At 50.0% G+C, this 18,551-nt stretch overlaps 1 protein-coding gene across 1 annotated transcript; it reads left to right on the top strand.

Moving 5' to 3' along the window:
- The first annotated feature begins 2,549 nt into the window (after positions 1-2,549).
- MASP2 (MBL associated serine protease 2) lies at positions 2,550-18,450 on the top strand. The gene is made up of 11 exons (XM_060088959.1): positions 2,550-2,623; positions 2,756-2,987; positions 3,104-3,281; positions 4,018-4,149; positions 7,214-7,410; positions 7,484-7,631; positions 11,580-11,698; positions 13,619-13,697; positions 15,778-15,909; positions 16,413-16,487; positions 17,687-18,450. The coding sequence occupies exons 1-11, from the start codon at positions 2,550-2,552 to the stop codon at positions 18,448-18,450; spliced, it is 2,130 nt and encodes a 709-aa protein (XP_059944942.1).
- Positions 18,451-18,551: the final 101 nt, after the last annotated feature.

Below are 18,551 nucleotides of genomic sequence, written 5' to 3'. Positions count from 1 at the left end.
CACTTTCATTTAGGAAAAATAATTACTGGAAAAAAAATTTTTTGGAGGATCTTTGGACTCTACTGGTGTCCTATCATTTTCATCTTCCTGAAGAATCTGTTCCAAGCCTCCTGACTACCCCAAGAGGGATTCCCTGTCGGGACTCTTGTCTCTTGGACCCCATATCTTCCTGTTTCTTGGTTTACTCCCTCGTTTTGGTGAAGCATATCCTAGAGGAGCCTTCTGAGAGAGGGGACAAGGGATGAAAGTTTTAAATAACCTGACATGCATGAAACTCTCGATTCCATCTTCATGCTTGATGGATACAGAATTTGGTTTAGTATAGAAATATGTTGGAAATTATCTTCAACATTTTGAGATTTGCTGTTTTCCATTGTTATCATCTATTCCTGTGTTTAAAATTAGCCCAAAATGTAGCAGATTGAAACAATAACAATAAACATGTCTTTTCTGTGGGTCAGGAATTTGGGAGTGACTTGGCTGGTTGGTTCGGTTTAGAGTCATTCATGAAGTTGCAATAAAGCTGTCGCTAGGGCTGGAGGGTCAGCTTCCAAGATGACTCAGTCACATGACTATCAGATTACGCTGACAGATGTTAGGAGGTCTCAGTTCCTCCCCATGTGGACCTTTCCACAGGGACACTGAGTGTCCTCACACATGGCGGCTGGCTTCCCCCAGAGCGAGTGATCAGAGACAGAGCCAGGTGGGCACTGCGATGTCTTGTATGCCTAGCCACACATAACACCATCATTCCAGTCATGCCCTATCCATAAGCCCTACTCAGTGTGGGAGAGGACCACACATGAGGGCGTGAATACCCCAATACGGGATTCACTGGTCGCTGGCTTCTAGTTTCCACTGTTATTTCGATAGCTCCAAAATCATTCTTTTCATGATCCTTTGTATGTGACCTGCTCTGTTTTCACTCTCCTCCCCTCTCTGTCTCTCAGAGTTTGTAGAACATAATTTTTCTCTCTGGTGTTTTGCAAATATCAGGTGTAAAGTTCTATTTTCATCTGTTGTTCTGGGCACTTGGAGGACATTTTCAATTAGTAAACTCGCATTCTTTTCAGTTCTGGGAAATTTCCTTGCATTATTTTGTTTATAATTTCCTTTCCTCTGTTTTCTTTGTTGTCTTTTTCTGGAATTCGTTTGTGTTTGTGTGTGTGTGTGTGTGTGTGTGTGTGTGTGTGGTACGCGGGCCTCTCACTGTTGTGGCCTCTCCCGTCGCGGAGCACAGGCTCCGGACGCGCAGGCTCAGCGGCCATGGCTCATGGGCCTAGCCGCTCCGTGGCATGTGGGATCTTCCCGGACCGGGGCACGAACCCGCGTCCCCTGCATCGGCAGGCGGACTCTCAACCACTGCACCACCAGGGAAGCCCGAATTCCTGTTATTTAGTCTTTGACATACTGTATAGGACTTTACTGCTTTTTTCATTTCTTTTTGACTCTATTTTTCTGGAAGATTCCTTCAATCTTATCTTCCAAACATCTTATTGAGTTTTTTGTTTCTGTCATATTTTTATTTCCCCAAACTGTTTTTTGTTCTCTGAATGCTCTTGTTATATAGCATACTGTTCTTGCTTCTTGTTCTGGCCTCTCTTTTTGCTTTGAAGATATTAATTACTGCTTCATTTTAGTTTTGGACATTTTCTTCTCACTGCTTCTTACTGTTTTGTTCTTGTTGTTGGTTGGTTGATTTTTTTGGTCTTTCTCCCTCACGTGTGAGGTTTTCCTCAGTAACCCTTGAATGTTCTGCTCCTGTGTAAGACTGGGGACTAAAAAGCTAATTGGAAGCTCTGAGCGCATGATGGGGGCTTGTCAGCTGACTTTCACTGTGGGTGAGGCGGCTGAGCCATTTGCTTGTAGAACCTTAAGTCAGTGTCTTTAGGTCTTTCCTCCTGAACTCGTCACACTTCCCAGGAAAAAGAGAGAAGCCTGGTGGCGGCCAGGTTCTAGGAGTTGAGTCAGAGGGAGGCTGGTCTGTCTGCCTAGTGCCCCTGTTTTCTGTCTGCCCCTCCCAGGCTCAGCTGGGCCTGGGACTCTCCATATACTCCCTCCAAGAATAAGTCTCCACGTTTCTGCTGAGGTCGGGGGATGGGAAATAGGGATTGGCCAGATTCTTACATGCGTCCAGAAGGACCTGGTGCCACCAATTCCTGGTTCCTGCCAACTTAGAGTTGCTTCCCGGAGAGCTGTTTCCACCTGTCCATCTGTTTCCCCGGCTTCCCAAATGTTGATGCTCCCTCCTCTCCCACACTCCCCATCGTCTGGGCTCCTGTTTTTAAGACTTTTCTCTTCTCTCTTATCGTAGCGTTTCAGGAGGCAAAGGTAGGTGTGTGTGTGTGTGCCTCCCCCATCTCCACCTAGAAGCCATCACTGCCGAGGTCATTGTCACAGAGACCCTGGGCGACCTCGGAAGTCACACACGGCGGGGGAACCACAGAGGTTCAGGGTTTGTTCCCGGAGCTGGCTGTCAGCCAGGTTCAGCCCCCTGGCTCCTGGAGCATCCTGTCCTCCCTGCCCGGAAGTCTGGGCAGGCAGGAGTCATGGGGTCTGTTCCCAGAATGCCAGGGGCAGGGCAGCTGGGGGCAGGGCCGGCCGCTGGACAAACAGATCAAAGGTGAGGCGCCCTGGGGCTCCAGACCGGGCCTGGCCGAGTGCACCATGAGGTGGGTGGAAGCCCTCGGGGTCTCCCCAGCGGGGGTGAGGGGTGAGACTGGGCCTCACCGCCCCTCCCCTGCTCTGCCTTCAGGCTGCTGGTCATCCTGGGCCTGCTGTGGGGCTCGGCAGCCACCACGTCCTCGGGCCCGCAGTGGCCCAAGCCCGTGTTCGGGCGCCTGGCATCTCCTGGCTTCCCGGGCACGTATGCCAACAACCACGAGCAGCGCTGGGCCCTGACGGCGCCCCCCGGCTACCGCCTGCGTCTCTACTTCACTCACTTCCAGCTGGAGCCCTCCTACCTCTGCGAGTACGACTTCGTCAAGGTGCCGGCAGGGCGGGCTGGGGACACCTGGGGGCGGGGGCTGGCCTCAGAGCGAGGGCGGGAGGGCCGGCAGGCCCCGGGGTCTCGCCTTCCCCGCCGTGACCCGCAACCCCACAGCTGAGCGCCGGGACCACGGTGCTGGCCACGCTGTGCGGGTCAGAGAGCACGGACACGGAGCGGGCGCCCGGCAACGCCACCTTCTACTCGCCGGGCTCCAGCCTCGACGTCACCTTCCGCTCCGACTACTCCAACGAGAAGCCGTTCGCGGGCTTCGAGGCCTTCTACTCAGCAGAGGGTGAGCCGAGAGAAGGCCGGTTGGCGCGGGGGCAACTCCGTCTTGGGCCAGAGCAGCCCTCCCTTCTGCCCCGCTCCCTGAGGCTGGACTCCTGCCAGACCAGCAGGAGAGTCCCCACCTGGTCTGACATCATCATCACAGTGCAAATATCAGCAACAGCCAGGACCTCTGCTCTAGGCTGAGCCCCATTCTGTGCCAGGTGCTGAGCCAGGACATCCTCACGGGCCCCCGTGATGCAAGGACCAAGTGAGCCCGTTCACAGATGTAAAGTGATGCCCCCCACTGGCCTGAGCGCTGCATCTGCCTGTGGGCTTCGAGTCTGACATTTGATTTCAGATTCTGGCTCCTGCAGGGACTTGCTGTTGGCCTCGGGCAAGTGGCTCCACCTCTCTGTGCTCATCCTGAGCCTGCTGCAAGAATTTGGTGAAACCCATATAGAGGCCCACCCACTGGGTTCCCGTGCTGGCCGCTCCTTTCACTAGCCTAGTCACCACCAGCAGGACCATTAAACCGTCATTGGTTTAAAACAGATGGTATTTAGGTCTCCCTCCAAGTGCTGCAGGGAGGTCGCAGTGACCCTGGGCCTCTAGCGCTCAGCTGTGCATGGGACACCTGCAGACAAGAGGAGGCTCCTCTCAGGTCAGGCCATGATGCTGGAGGGCCCCTAAACCCGAGCCTAGGCCTCAGCGATGTCCCATCTCCTCCCCTGCTGACTGCCTGCCGGCCCCTCCCCCAGACATCGACGAGTGCCAGGTGCCCCCAGGAGAGGCCCCCACCTGCGAGCACCACTGCCACAATCACCTGGGTGGCTTCTACTGCTCCTGCCGTATGGGCTACGTTCTCCACAGGAACAAGCGCGCTTGCTCAGGTGAGCTGCAGCTGGAGGGGGACCCTGTGCCCAGCCCACCCCCACCCTGCCCAAGACACAGCTGGCTTCTCAAGACCATAGCTGCTCTGCCCAGGCGACTGGAGGGCCCACTGGCCTTGGCCCACTAGACACTTCTCCTCGGTGACGGCTCCTTTTCAGATCTTCTGTCCCCTCTCACCATCCATCCACCCACCCATCCATCCATCCACCCGTCCACCCATCCATCCATCCATCCATCCACCCACCCATCCATCCATCCAACCACCCGTCCACCCATCCATCCATCCACCCATCCGTCCACCCACCCATCCCCATCCATCCACCCACCCGTCCACCCATCCATCCACCCATCCATCCATCCATCCATCCACCCATCCATCCACCCATCCACCCACCCATCCCCATCCATCCACCCACCCATCCATCCATCCATCCACCCATCCATCCACCCATCCACCCACCCATCCATCCATCAACCCACCCATCCACCCACCCACACACCCTCCCACCCATCCACCCACCCAACCATCCACCCACCCACTACCCACCCATCCATCCACTCATCCACCCATCCATCCCCATCCATCCACACACCCATCCATCCACCCACCCATCCACCCATCCATCCACCCACCCATCCCCATCCATCCACCCACCCATCCATCCATCCACCCACCCATCCACCCACCCACTACCCACCCATCCATCCATTCATCCACCCATCCATCCACCCATCCACCCATCCATCCACCCATCCACCCACCCATCCCCATCCATCCATCCATCCACCCACCCATCCATCCATCCACCCGTCCACCCATCCATCCATCCACCCATCCATCCACCCACCCATCCCCATCCATCCACCCACCCGTCCACCCATCCATCCATCCACCCACCCATCCATCCATCCAACCACCCGTCCACCCATCCATCCATCCACCCATCCATCCACCCATCCATCCACCCATCCACCCACCCATCCCCATCCATCCACCCACCCGTCCATCCATCCATCCATCCACCCATCCATCCACCCATCCACCCACCCATCCACCCACCCATCCCCATCCATCCACCCACCCATCCATCCATCCACCCACCCATCCATCCATCCATCCACCCATCCATCCACCCATCCACCCACCCATCCATCCATCAACCCACCCATCCCCATCCATCCACCCATCCATCCACCCATCCATCCACCCATCCACCCACCCATCCCCATCCATCCACCCACCCGTCCATCCATCCATCCATCCACCCGTCCACCCATCCATCCATCCATCCATCCATCCACCCACCCACCCATCCCCATCCATCCACCCACCCATCCATCCACCCATCCACCCATCCATCCACCCACCTAAGCACTCATCCATCCACCCACCTAAGCACTCATCCATCCATGCTCTCCACTCCTCACCTGCCTCCACCCTGTCCGTGGCTCACTCTCACTCCTCTCCAGCTCATTCACTTGGTGAGCATGCAGTAGGCCCTCACTGTGTACCTGGCCAATCAGGACTCATCCTCCTTGGGGGGCTTCAGGATGAAGGAGTGGGGGCCCTAGGCCTGCCTCACACAAGCTTCCCTCCATGAAACTTCAGCTCAAAGCTGCCGGTTCAGCCCCCAGCAGGCCAACCCCTTTGGCCTCCACGGCCCGGACTCCCCTCTGCGCCCCTGCCAGGGGCCTGGACGGAAAACCAGCTGGCGCCCTGGGAGCGAGCAGCCCCCACCCTCGGTGCTGAGCCTGCTCCCCTGCTCAGTGCCCTCCCCCGTGTCTCTCCCCGTCTCTGTTCTCTCTTCCAGAGCAGAACCTCTAGCCTGCCCTCCAGCTCCGGTCTGGCTAGGGCAAGACCGCTGCAGCCTGCAGCCCCCATTGACCCCGCCCACGGACCTAACAATAAACTCGGCTCCACCTCCACCTGCTGCGTGTCTCTGCGGGGGGGGGGGGGGGGGGAAGGTGGGGGCAGCAGTGTGCACTCTGGCCGCTTCCTTCCCACCCTCATCTCAGCCCGATGGGCCCTAGTTGGTGGGAGCCGCCTCTGCGGGGCCACAGGCTCCTTTGCCAGAGGGGCTTTCTCTGTCCTCACCCTCATTCTGATGATGGGGCACCGAGGCCCAGAGGGGGGCAGGGGGCTCACACAGGGGAGCCGAGCTCTTGCTCCTCTGCCACCAGGAATCCAAGGACTGAGCTCAGAGCATCCTGGGGTCCACCTCCTGTGCAGAGGGTACCTCAGGTCCTGGGTGTGCTGGGCTGGGGGAGTCTGACCCTGAGCAGAGAGGCCCAAGGAGGTATCGATTCACTGAGGGGCAGTCTGGTCCCCCACGTCCGGGGGTGACTCCCTCTGTCCCATGGGGAGCAGCCACGTGGAAGAAGAAAGGCAGTGCTGGGACTCCTCACTTCCCGGAATGCCTGTGTCCCCACCTCTGCCACCGGGGGGGATGGGGGGTAGAACCATCCTACGAGGGATGCCAACAGACATTCCCTCTGCAAAGGCAGGATCAGCTGTTTCCATGGGGAAAGTGGGTACCAGACTCACGATCAGTGTGGACTTGAACTGCCCTCAATTGCCCCCCAGGGCAGAGCCTAGACCCAGGGAAGGTGGGCAAGGGGAGGCCTTCCTGAGTGTTCCTGGAAGGGGCCCAGGGGAAATTCCTCTCCTGCCACCTCCCCACACCCAATTCCTGGGAACAGGAAAGTCCCTTCAGTTCTCCTGGTGCCCCTTTCCCCTGGGCAGACCCTGACACGGCTCACTCCCCACACCCCTGGAACTGTGGCTCTGGCCCAGGGTTCCCCGAACCAGGAGCCTCAGCTTAGGGCCTCCATCCTCCCTAGGGGTGTGAGTGGGGCCCCTGGAGAAAGTACCTCCAAGTGTCACTTGTTTCAGCTAAATCCTGGAAGCCAGGGAGACCTCTCCCTAAACTGTCCCTTCAGCCACTGGGTGGGGCGTTCAGTCTTGGGAGATGCCTCTGGGGCTGACGAGTGACGGTGGACAGGTGGCCTGAGCCACGCCGCCTGCGCCTGGCTCATCCCGCCTGTCCTCTCCCCTCTCCCCAGCCCTGTGCTCAGGCCAGGTCTTCACTGCCCGGTCTGGGGTGCTCAGCAGCCCTGGATACCCTCAGCCGTACCCCAAGCTCTCCAGCTGCACCTACAGCATCCGCCTGGAGGAGGGGTTCCATGTCACCCTGGACTTCGTGGAGTCCTTTGACGTGGAGATGCACCCTGAGACCCAGTGCCCCTACGACTCCCTGAAGGTTTGGTTCCCCTGGCCGCTGCCTCCCCCTGGCCCGGCAGGTCCTGAGGTGACAGGGGCCTCTCCACTTTCAGATTCAAACAGACAAGGAGGAATATGGCCCATTTTGTGGGAAGGCGTTGCCCGGCAGGATTGAAAGCAAGAGCAACACTGTGACCATCACCTTTGCCACTGATCAGTCGGGGGACCACACGGGCTGGAAGATCCACTACAACAGCACAGGTGAGGGCAGGTGGGGCTCCGATTTGGCAGGGAGCTCTTCCAGAAGCGTCAAGGAGCCACATAGGATGGAATTCTTCCTGGCTGGGCCTGGGAAGTTAGGGGAGGGAAAAGTTTTCCTTAACCCTCTTAGTGTCCCTGGCTGGGTCTGAAAAGCAACCTGACAGGTTAACAGGAAAAAAAAGCATACATGTTTATTTCATGTAAATTTTATGTGGCACAGGAGCCTTTATAAGGAAATAAAGACTCAGAGAGACAGCTGGACCTGTGTACGTTTGTGCTAGGTTTGCTGAGGAGTGTGATAGGCTGAGGAATATGAAGTAAGGGTGGTAATCGGGGTGGGGGAATTTAGCCAGGCCTGTTTGTTAGGATTCTTCTTGGCATCCTTCTGTCTTTGGTGATAAGGCTTCCCTCTGGGTGTAGGGCAGACACTTGTCACATGAGGGTCTTATGACCTGCTTCAGGGAGGAAGGGCAAGAAGCGGGGAATCAGAGTGACCTCCCTGCTTCTGCCATTTTCTCAAACTCCCAGCTTAAAATCGTCAACATGGGGCTTCCCTGGTGGTGCAGTGGTTGGGAGTCCGCCTGCCGATGCAGGGGACATGGGTTCGTGCCCCGGTCCGGGAAGATCCCACATGCCGCAGAGCGGCTGGGCCCGTGAGCCATGGCCGCTGAGCCTGCAGGTCTGGAGCCTGTGCTCCGCAACGGGAGAGGCCACAGCACGAGAGGCCCGCGTACCGCAAAAAAAAAAAAAAAAAATCGTCAACATGCCAAGGTGCCGTATTTTGAGGTAGTGTGTCCTGAACTCCATCAGAAGACAGGCCAGGTTTGAGTGGGGTCGTCTGTGAGGCAGGGGTCCCCTGTGGGAAGTGCCACGCCCCCATTCATCCACCCACTCACTCACCCCTCCATCCAACCATCCCTCCTTCTACCCATTTACCCGTCCACACAGCCTTCCTTCTCTCCTTCCCTACCTCTCACCCTCCCCTCTGCCATTCACCCAGCCATCCAACCATCCCTCCTTCCATCTGTAGGGGAGGAAATAATAATTTTCCCTCTGCCCTTCCAAATTCTTGGCTGGGAACAAGAGACATTAACGAGAGAAAAAGAAACAAGTTTATGAACATGGATATCTCGTGCATGCGTGGGAGATAACCCAGGGGAAAATGAGTCTCAGCGGTGGCTTAGAATTCAGGCTTAAACATCTTCAGCTAAAGACAAAAGAGAGAAAGGGTACAGGGGAGTCCAGTTATGAGGAGGTGACCAGGAAAAGCATGGTAAGCAAGAGTAAGATTCGTTATGCAGATTAAAGACTCTGTCTTCCTTTTGCTTTTGAAATTTAATTTTAGTAAAAAAAAATTTTCTGTCTTTTCCTTTGTTAAGAGTTTCTAGTGATTTAGTCATCCTCCTCCTGGTACAGAGTGGGAGACACTCTTACAAATGGAGATTTCCTCTGTAAACGTAAATTTCCCTTAGAGAAGGGTAATTTCTACTCTGTTTTCAGAGTCTCTCCTGTGTCTGCTGTTTCATAAAATAATCAGCTCAAAATACAGTTGGCTCCCCACATCCGTGGATGTAGAACCCATGGATACAGATGGCTGACACTCTGCCTTTTTTTTTTTTCTTTTGGCCGAGGAGCTTGTGGGATGATGTTAGTTTTCCGACCAGGGATTGAACCTATGCCCTCGGCAGTGAAAGCGCTGAGTCCTAACCACTGGACTGCCAGGGAATTCCCTCTGCCATTTTGTATAAGGGACTTGAGCAGCCGCAGGTTTTGGTATTCACGGGGCTCATGGAACCAATGCCCCGCAGACATCACGGGACAGCTATAATCCTTATGCTAAGTCATGTTCATGCCACCCCTCACACACATCCATCTGTCCATCCTTCCCTCCTTCCATCCATCCATCCATCCATCCGTCTTATGGATGTGCACCGGGCCCTGTGTGGGGAATACGTAATACCTCTGCTGTCAGTCCAGTCTAGTCACAGCAACATGACCACAGCCCTGTGACAAGCACAGCCGAGCACCAGACACAGTGAGAGTCCAGAGGAGGGACCTGGCCCAGGCAGGGGTTGGGTGCTAACAAAAGGGGCCCGGGACAGGAAACATACGAGATTGGATTGAAAGGATAAGTAGGTATTGGAGGAAGGTGGAAGGGTGCTCCAAGTGCAAGGGAAGTGTACGTGCAAAAGCCCAGAGGCTCCAGCTTTCTTGGTGTGAGCTGTAAGAGGGTGTGATGGGGTAGGCAGAGATGGGGCCTCCCGCCTGACATGGAGGGTTTGGACAGGGAGTCTGCACTCCGCCTCTCCAACCCTCCTCCACCACCTCTTCCTCGTGACAGACGCTCAAACGTAGACGGTAGTTCTTGGTGCCACCTCCTGAGACACGAGTCCAAGTCCCCCACCTTCCGGGCACTGACCTCTGGATGTGTCTGTCCCTCTCCCCACTCTCAGCCAACAGGTCTCCAGGATGTTTTTGGAAGGACAGAGTAACTGAGCTGGAGAAGCTCCAAAGCAAAATACCCAAGGCCCCAAGCCGTGCTCAGAACGCAGGCTGGGTGTCGTGTCAGACTGCCCGGGTTGGCATCTGGGCTGTAACGCATCCTGTTTCCTGGCCATGTGACATTGAACCTCTTAACATAACTTTTCTGAGACTTAATGTCCCAATTATCCAATGAAGGACAATATCTCCTTGGAAAGGTGGGGATTAGTGGGCTAACTCAGAAGACACCGAGTGAGCATGGAGGAGGTATTGAGTAATTTAAAAAATGAGATTGAATTAGGAAAGATATTAACCTTTGGGCCAGCTCTGTGGGAAAGGGTGAGAGATGGGTCAGGAGGGGAGAGACCAGCACGTTGGGAACACTTCATGGGCCTCTTGTTCATTTTTAAAAAGCCTTTTGTTTTCCCGTGGGTTGAAGTAATAAAACTTCTAAAACTGAAGCACTGGTTTCAGAGTGAGTCAGAGGGAAGAGTCAGGTTTGCCAGGCTGGTGGGTGAGAAGGGGCCAGGGCAGAGCCTGGAGGTGTGTGTGAAGGGAAGTGCCAGCAGGGCCCTGGCCTGGGTATGAGGTGGCCTCGGGAAGCCCCGGGCCCCGACAGGGCCACCTGGAACATCCCTGCAGATTGGTTCCAAGAGGGGAGACTCTGGGGCCTGCCTGGGACTGAGAGTCACTGCAGGACACAGGAGTCAGCTGCTGGAGGAAGGAGGGGACTGGGCAAATGACCTGTGTGGGCTGAGGGGTGGCCTTGGGGGATGGGCAGCCATGGGGGACTGGCTGAAGCCTTGGGGTGACAACAGGCCAGGGTTTGGGGGCCAAAGTGGAAGCCAGCCCTGGGCACGTGCTCACGAGGGACGTACGAGGCTTCCTGAGTGCCAGTCTGGCCCTGAGCCCCGGTGCCTCTCTAAGCCACAGGGCTGCTGTGAGGGTTCACTGGCTGCAACCCCCTGTTGCCCAGCACTTATTAGCAAAGCGATTTCCTCTGTGCTTCACATTTGGTCCTCGCAGCAGCCCTAGAAGCTGAGCAAACGTTCTTATCACTCTCAGCTTACAGATGAGGAAACTGAGGCTTTCCTGTGATTTTAACTCACGCTGTCCAGCTCTTCCCCACCCCCCCAAGTTACACTCCCCTGGTTTTCAGCAGTGTGTGTGAGGCCCCTGGCATGGAGCAGATTCTCCCTTTGCCGTGACCTTGCTCCCTTACCACATGCCTGGCTTTCTTTTCATCACTTTGGCTGAAGCCCAGGCCAGGAGACAAATCCTAATTTGTACGATAAGCAGCCGAGAGTTTAATCTTGCCTTTGGTTTTAAATCTTAAGAACTCTACCCCACTGTGGCAAGCTCTCTTTACACGTTAAGTGTTTCATTTATAAACCAAGAACTTCTAATTGCTAAATTCAGACTTGCTGCTATAGAGCTAAACCCCCGACATCTGGTTTCCTTGCGCAGCTCAGCCCTGCCCTGACCCGACGGCACCACCTAACGGCCACATCTCCCCTGTGCAGGCCAAATACATCATGAAAGACCGCTTCTTTGTCTTTTGCGAGTCGGGCTACGAACTTCTGCAAGTAAGTTAATACAAAGCTGTTTAAAATGCACCACAATCATGACAGTTTTTGAATGAATACATATTTATATCAGCAAATATGTGAAAGGAAAATGGGGAAACAGCCGTTGTCAGCATGGTGGTTTACTTTGCCTATGATTAAACAATAAAATTCAAAGAAATGATACATTTGCTAAGAGAAACGGCTACAGAGAATTTTCTATTCTTAGGAACTCCAGTTTAAAAAAATTTTTTTTAATTTATTTATTAGTTTTGGCTGCGTTGGGTCTTCGTTGCTGCGCACGGGCTTTCTCTAGTTGCGGTGAGCGGGGCGCTACTCTTTGTTGTTTCGGTGGCTTCTCTTGTTGTAGAGCACGGGCACCAGGCGTGCGGGATCCAGTAGTTGTGGCATGCGGGCTCAGTAGTTATGGCTCCTGGGCTCTAGAGCACAGGCTCAGTAGCTGTGGCCCATGGGCCCAGTTGCTCTGCGGCATGTGGAATCTTCCCGGACCAGGGCTCGAACCCGTGTTCCCTGCACTGGCAAGCGGATTCTCAACCACTGCGCCACCAGGGAAGCCCGGAACTCCGCTTTTTAAAAAAGCTCTCTCTTTTTTTTTTGGAAAGCTGGCGGTTAAAATGTACACCTTTTCTCTGTTCACACACATTACAGCAGCTCTTGGTAAAGCAGCTGAAATGTTTGTCATGTGCTCTGTGTTATCACCTTGCATTAAATCAAAACTCCTCCTGGTCAAATGACCTTTACATGAAACAACTCCTGGGCCTACAAAAAAATTAAATGGCCCTTGGAAACAGTATATTCTGCAAAGTTATAAACAGTGACCACTGTTAAGGGAGAAGGAGGATAATTTCAAAAAATGCGTAGTGTGTTGCTTTAGGGGCACAGGTAAGCGATTAACATGTCCTCTTTATGTTCTTCAAAATGTCACTGAATCCCAGTGGTAAAAAGCAATAACACTGAAAAGATAGCTGGTTATGCAACCAGTCCTGTGGAGGCACAACCGCCCCCGCCCCCCCAAAAGTGAGACACTTTGCTCAACTTGTAAACTTCTTGGCAGGCTCTTTCCACAGCAACTTGGACCGCAAGCCGGTTCAGTTTCTGAGGAAAAAAGAAGTCATCCTGCTCTCCTTTGAAGCATAAAGCTTCAGTCAAAGCCACCTTCTTTCATTTTAAAGTCTGATTTTAGAAAAATATTTCAATAAGTCAAAAATGTCCCGCTAAATATTAGCAATGGAAAGTGATTGAGAACACACATGTGAAGCTTCTGAAAATATTGATATTTTAAATAACTTTCCTCCAGTTAATAGCCGCAGGCTAGAAAAATCCAGACACATTCACTCCATGTCTGATCAGGCTGATCTTCCCCAAACTTTTGACTGTCACCCTTTGGCACTTTACATAAAGAAATGGTGGGGGCTTCCCTGGTGGCTCAGTGGTTGAAAGTCCGCCTGCCGATGCAGGGACACGGGTTCGTGTCCCAGTCTGGGAAGATCCCACATGCCGCAGAGCAGCTGGGCCCGTGAGCCATGGCCGCTGAGCCTGCGCGTCCGGAGCCTGTGCTCCGCAACGGGAGAGGCCACAACAGTGAGAGGCCCACATACCGCAAAAAAAAGAAAAAAAGAAAAAAAATGGTGGAACACCAGCAGGAACTTGTGAGAAATCTGACGTATTCTTGGATTAAGTGGATATAAACTGCTGCACAAGTCAACATCTTTAAAAATGAGATACACACATAGGTGACATCACCAACAAGTACACACATGTATCAAGGCAGTTGGGCTGCGTGTCCAGTCGTGTGGGTGCATCACCCCCTTGGGAGCATCTCTTGAAACACTTGAAGAAGAACTATTGTGGGAGCAGAGCTTTGTGGAGTGGTTTCATGACATAAACAAGGAAATTAATATTTTCTCAATTCCTCTTTAGGGTTATTTGCCCCTGAAATCATTTGTTGCAGTCTGTCAGGCAGATGGATCTTGGGACCAACCGATGCCGGAGTGCAGCAGTACGTATGTGTGACCACAACGCCTGTAGCTACTTCTGCTACTACTGATGCTTCTGGTCTTTTAAAAAAATGATTTATCAGGGCTTGAATTCCAAATTTGCTTCTCATCCCCAGTCTCTCAGAGCACTTTTAAGAGGTTAAAACAGAACCAAGCTACTAGGAAAAGTATTTGCTTCAGAAAGTATGTATTTAAAAATATTTTTCTAAGTATAAAATACTCAAAGAAGATGGGAAATAGAGAAAATTACAAACATTATAATACTCATAATCCCGCCGTATCAGAGTATAGTCACTCTTGTTATTTTGGTGCCTAGCCCTCCAATTCCATATATCACACATGTAAACATGTAGAGGCTACTGTTTGTAGGGGCATATACGCATCAAACTGGGATAACGGTGTTCACTACCATTTTGTGAACGAAGAATCACGTACCTTATTTTTAATATTTTTAAAATTATGATACATGTTAAATGGAAAAACCATATAAATTCACAAAAATATACAGTGAAAGCCTCTCTTGCCCAAATCCTCAAACTACCTGTGAGACACTGGGGTCCATTCCTTCATACTCTTTATTTCCTATACTATTCATACTAACATATCTCACTATTACATACTTTTGAACTAAATCTGACTGCAATGTACTCTTCCCCCCAACATTGTTGGGATATCTTTCCCCAACAATCCAAGCACTCAGAGAGCTGCTCGTTCTTTTTAATGACGGCATAGTATTCCATCAGAGGACCTATGCTTTTTACTTCATGTGATTTCTAGTTTCCAGTTTTTTACTATTACATACGCTGCCATAGTTAACACCTCTGTACGCATATTTTCACATATTTAAAAAAAATAATTTAGTTTTTGGCTGCATTGGGTCTTCGTTGCTGTGCGCAGGCTTCCTCTAGTTGCACTGAGCGGGGGCTACTCTCCGCCGCAGCATGCTGTCCCCTCACTGCAGTGGCCTCCCCCGTTGCAAAGCACAGGCTCCAGGTGTGCAGGCTTCAGTAGTTGTGCCACGTGGGCTCAGTAGTTGTGCCTCGCTTTCTCCAGAGTGCAGGCCCAGTAGTTGTGGCACACGGGCCTACTTGCTCCATGGCATGTGGGATCCTCCTGGACCAGGGCTCAAACCTGCGTCCCCTGCACTGGCAGGTGGACTCCTAACCATTGCGCCAGCAGGGAAGTCCCTACTTTCACATATTTTGTGCAAGGGTTTCTACAAAATTCCTAGGGGAATATTTTTGTTTCAAAATTTATATTCCTGTGAGACTACCAATTCTTTAAGTTTAAAAACCAGTAAAGAAGAGCTGGCACCGAAGGACTGTTGGACTAAGGTATGGGTTAGAGCCCTGATTCTGCCACTTGTCACTGGGTAGTTACAGGCATCTCATCTGTGGAGAATTAAGACAACGTAGACAACGCACTTGACACAAAGCCAGACACACTGCTATTAAGTTGCTGAAAACTATTTGTTATCTTTTAATATCCACAGAAATACATCAACAATTTTTAATGTCTGTGTACAAAACTATGACTTTTAGACTGGTATCATTTTGTCTCACAAATTGGTTAGTTATGTCACATTAGTAATGTCCTAACAGTTGTGAATTCTAACCCAAACTCAAGGTATTATGACTTCCAGGTCTTCTAAAAAGGTCAACTTAGGAAAAGGATCATAAGAACAAGTTCTTCAGTCTTCTTTGTATTGTTCTATTTTTAAGGCTAACCAAATTGTACCATTTAACATCAAACCAGACTGTACAGGCATATGCAGGCTGTGTTTCCTTTCTTTCGTGAGTGCTAAGGAAGTCCAAGTAGTTTCAAATTCCCTTCCTTTAGGGAAGGCATCATACAACTCCTTGCCCGGGGTCTTCACTTCAACCTAGCCATTTAGTTAGGAACAGAGATGAGAGTGATGCTTTAAAATCACACTAAGGTGATTCCATTTTCAGAGATGAAATGATGTCCATCTTGAATATGACTTCAAGTTATAACACACAGCACAACCACCTATCAGACTCCACATCGTTTTAATGTTAGGATTCAAAGTACAAACTGACTTCCCTCTCCCGTGTTTATTAGTTGTTGACTGTGGCCCTCCTGATGATCTACCCAGTGGCCAAGTGGACTATATAACGGGTACCGAGGTGACCATATACAAAGCTGTGGTTAAATACCGCTGTAATGAGTTCTACACAATGAGAACAAATGATGGTAAGCAAATTGTTCAAAGCTGGGGGTGGGTGATATTTGGAACCTAAGCCCTCATGATCTGAAAATAAACTAATCCAGCATTTTTGGCTAAGACTAGACAAAAGATTACAAGGCACTTCTTCCACCTGCTAAGTAAAATATTATAGCTGAAGTGACTTTAATGTCAATTTGCAAGAATCTGAAAACAGATCTTATCTAGTAAATGACTACTACAAACACACAATATATTCCAAATGGTTTAATTTAACAAGTCAAAACCTTATCATTAAGCACTTAAGATCTTGATACATATTCAAGTTACACATCTAAAAGGTTTCCACTTTGCAAGCATACATGGTAATGCAGAGACCTCCTATTTATGAAATCATGTAAAATGGTTATTCAGACACCTCTATTTCCGACTGATGCTCAAGAATCTACATTTTCCAAGGGGGGTATTCAAGCAGATGACAACCACCTTTTCATATGCAGTTAAACATTTTTGCTCTTTCAATGATTTGCAGGTAAATATGTGTGTGAGGCTGATGGATTCTGGATGAGCTCCAAAGGAGAAAAATCACCCCCCGTCTGTGAGCCTGGTAATGGATACATTTAGACACGAGATTCATAACTGATGGAAAGTAGAACTGGGTAGCAGACAGTAAGTAGTGCTTCAGCTGTGCAGGCAGAAACGTAACTTCAGCACTTGGCTCTTAGACCAACTGATTATTTCCAAACAGTATGTTCTCATTACCCTTTCCATATGGAGAGGTCGTTGGTGCTGACTGTATCAGTCATTTGATTATTTTTGACCTTACAACTAGGCAAGCATAAAAAATTAAATGATTTTTTAAATTATCTTGAACCATTTATACATTTATAAACATGATTTCGTCTCTTTAAAAATGCTATTAAAACCCAAAGCTAATAACCTCATTATTTCCCTAAGCAATTGTTTTCAATGACATCTAGTTTTTAAACATTAATGCAATTTGCCTTTTAACAGTACTTAAAAAAAAGTTTTACCAGAATCGGCTCTGAAGATATAGTTGAATGATTAAAAAAAAAAAAATCAGAAAGGTAATAATATATTCATCACCCCTGTGTTATTTGGCTTAAATTAGTCTTTTTAAAAAACCTGCATCTTAGCTGACACAATGTTTGTAAGCTTTAATAAGAGTATTCTGCCACAACAGGAAATATATTTGCTACATTAATGAGCATATTTAGTTAGCAATACATAATAAAGTTTAGTGTTTGGAAGAATCAACTAGACCAAAAATAATTTCTGAACCTGAAGGTTCCTGGCTACAACTGCAACATTCTAATTTTAAAAAACATTTTAATGTACAAAGGTGAAAGTAATTCTGCAAATCCTGTGATAGTGACCTTAGTTTCTGCTTTCCCAGAACTACATGGTAAATACCCCATTTTACAAGTAGGAAAACAGAAGCAATGAAAAGGTTCTCACTTCCTACGCACATCAGCTCAGACAATTCCTGTTTGCCCTATTAAATATCTTCCCAATTGTGAGACCAAATTATTTTAGCAAAACAGTTTCTAAAAGTTAATTTTCACTCACCTCATTTTCTGCGGAGCTAAAAAATACCAAATGGTTTTATCAGGTCTTTGAACAGTGTTTTAAGCAGTCTCACTTGCCTGTTTAGGTGGACACCCACCAAATTATGTGATGCAATTTTTGGTTGACATTACATATACACAACTCCAAAGTGGTAATAACTGGAGAAGAAACACCATCAGGTTTCTATAAAGGATCTATACATCTTTTTTCCCCCAGTTTGTGGAATATCCACCCGTACCACAGAAGGTCGCATATATGGAGGACAAAAGGCAAAGCTTGGCGATTTTCCTTGGCAAGCCCTGTTATTAGGTAAAACTATAGCAGCAGGTGCACTTCTATATGACAACTGGATCCTAACAGCTGCTCATGCTGTATATGAGCAAAGAGAAGACGCCTCCTCCCTAGACATTAGAATGGGTGCCCTGAAGAGACTGTCACCTCATTATACACAAGCCTGGGCCGAGGCCATTTTTATACATGAACATTACACTCATAATGCTGGTTACGATAATGACATAGCATTGATTAAACTGAAGAACAAAGTTGTATTAAATAGCAACATCATGCCTATTTGTTTGCCCAGAAAAGAAGCTGAATGCTTCATGAGAACCAATGATATTGGAACTGCATCTGGATGGGGATTAACCCAAAGGGGTTTTCTTGCCAGAAATCTAATGTTTGTTGACATACCAGTTGTTGACCATCAAAACTGTACGGCAGCATATGAAAAGAAGTCCTATCCGGGGGGAAGGGTAACTGACAACATGCTTTGTGCTGGTTTAGAAAGTGGGGGCAAGGACAGCTGTAAAGGCGATAGTGGGGGGGCATTAGTGTTTCTACACAATGAGACACAGAAATGGTTTGTGGGAGGAATAGTGTCCTGGGGTTCCATTAATTGTGGGGAAGCAGATCAGTATGGGGTCTACACAAAAGTCATCAACTATATTCCCTGGATCAAGAACATAATTAATAATTTTTAACTTGTGTGTCTTCAGTGAGTACATGATTCTTTGTTCTAAAAAATACCTGTAAAAGACCTCAGCAGCAAACTGACCTGAGAAACATTAACACGACAGTTGCC

This window comes from Mesoplodon densirostris, chromosome 2 (genome assembly GCF_025265405.1).
Source record: "Mesoplodon densirostris isolate mMesDen1 chromosome 2, mMesDen1 primary haplotype, whole genome shotgun sequence".
Classification (NCBI taxonomy): Eukaryota; Metazoa; Chordata; class Mammalia; order Artiodactyla; family Ziphiidae; genus Mesoplodon; species Mesoplodon densirostris.
Note: the sequence above shows the minus strand (reverse complement) of the source record. Positions and strands in the feature narration are given on the sequence as shown.

Bases quoted from the DNA above. Each gene is read 5' to 3' on its own strand.
- MASP2 (XM_060088959.1), top strand. From the start codon at position 2,550: ATGGGGTCTGTTCCCAGAATGCCAGGGGCAGGGCAGCTGGGGGCAGGG. The intron at 3,282-4,017 runs GTGAGCCGAGAG...CCCCTCCCCCAG, and splicing joins GGCCTTCTACTCAGCAGAGG to ACATCGACGAGTGCCAGGTG. The intron at 7,632-11,579 runs GTGAGGGCAGGT...TTCCTTGCGCAG, and splicing joins GATCCACTACAACAGCACAG to CTCAGCCCTGCCCTGACCCG.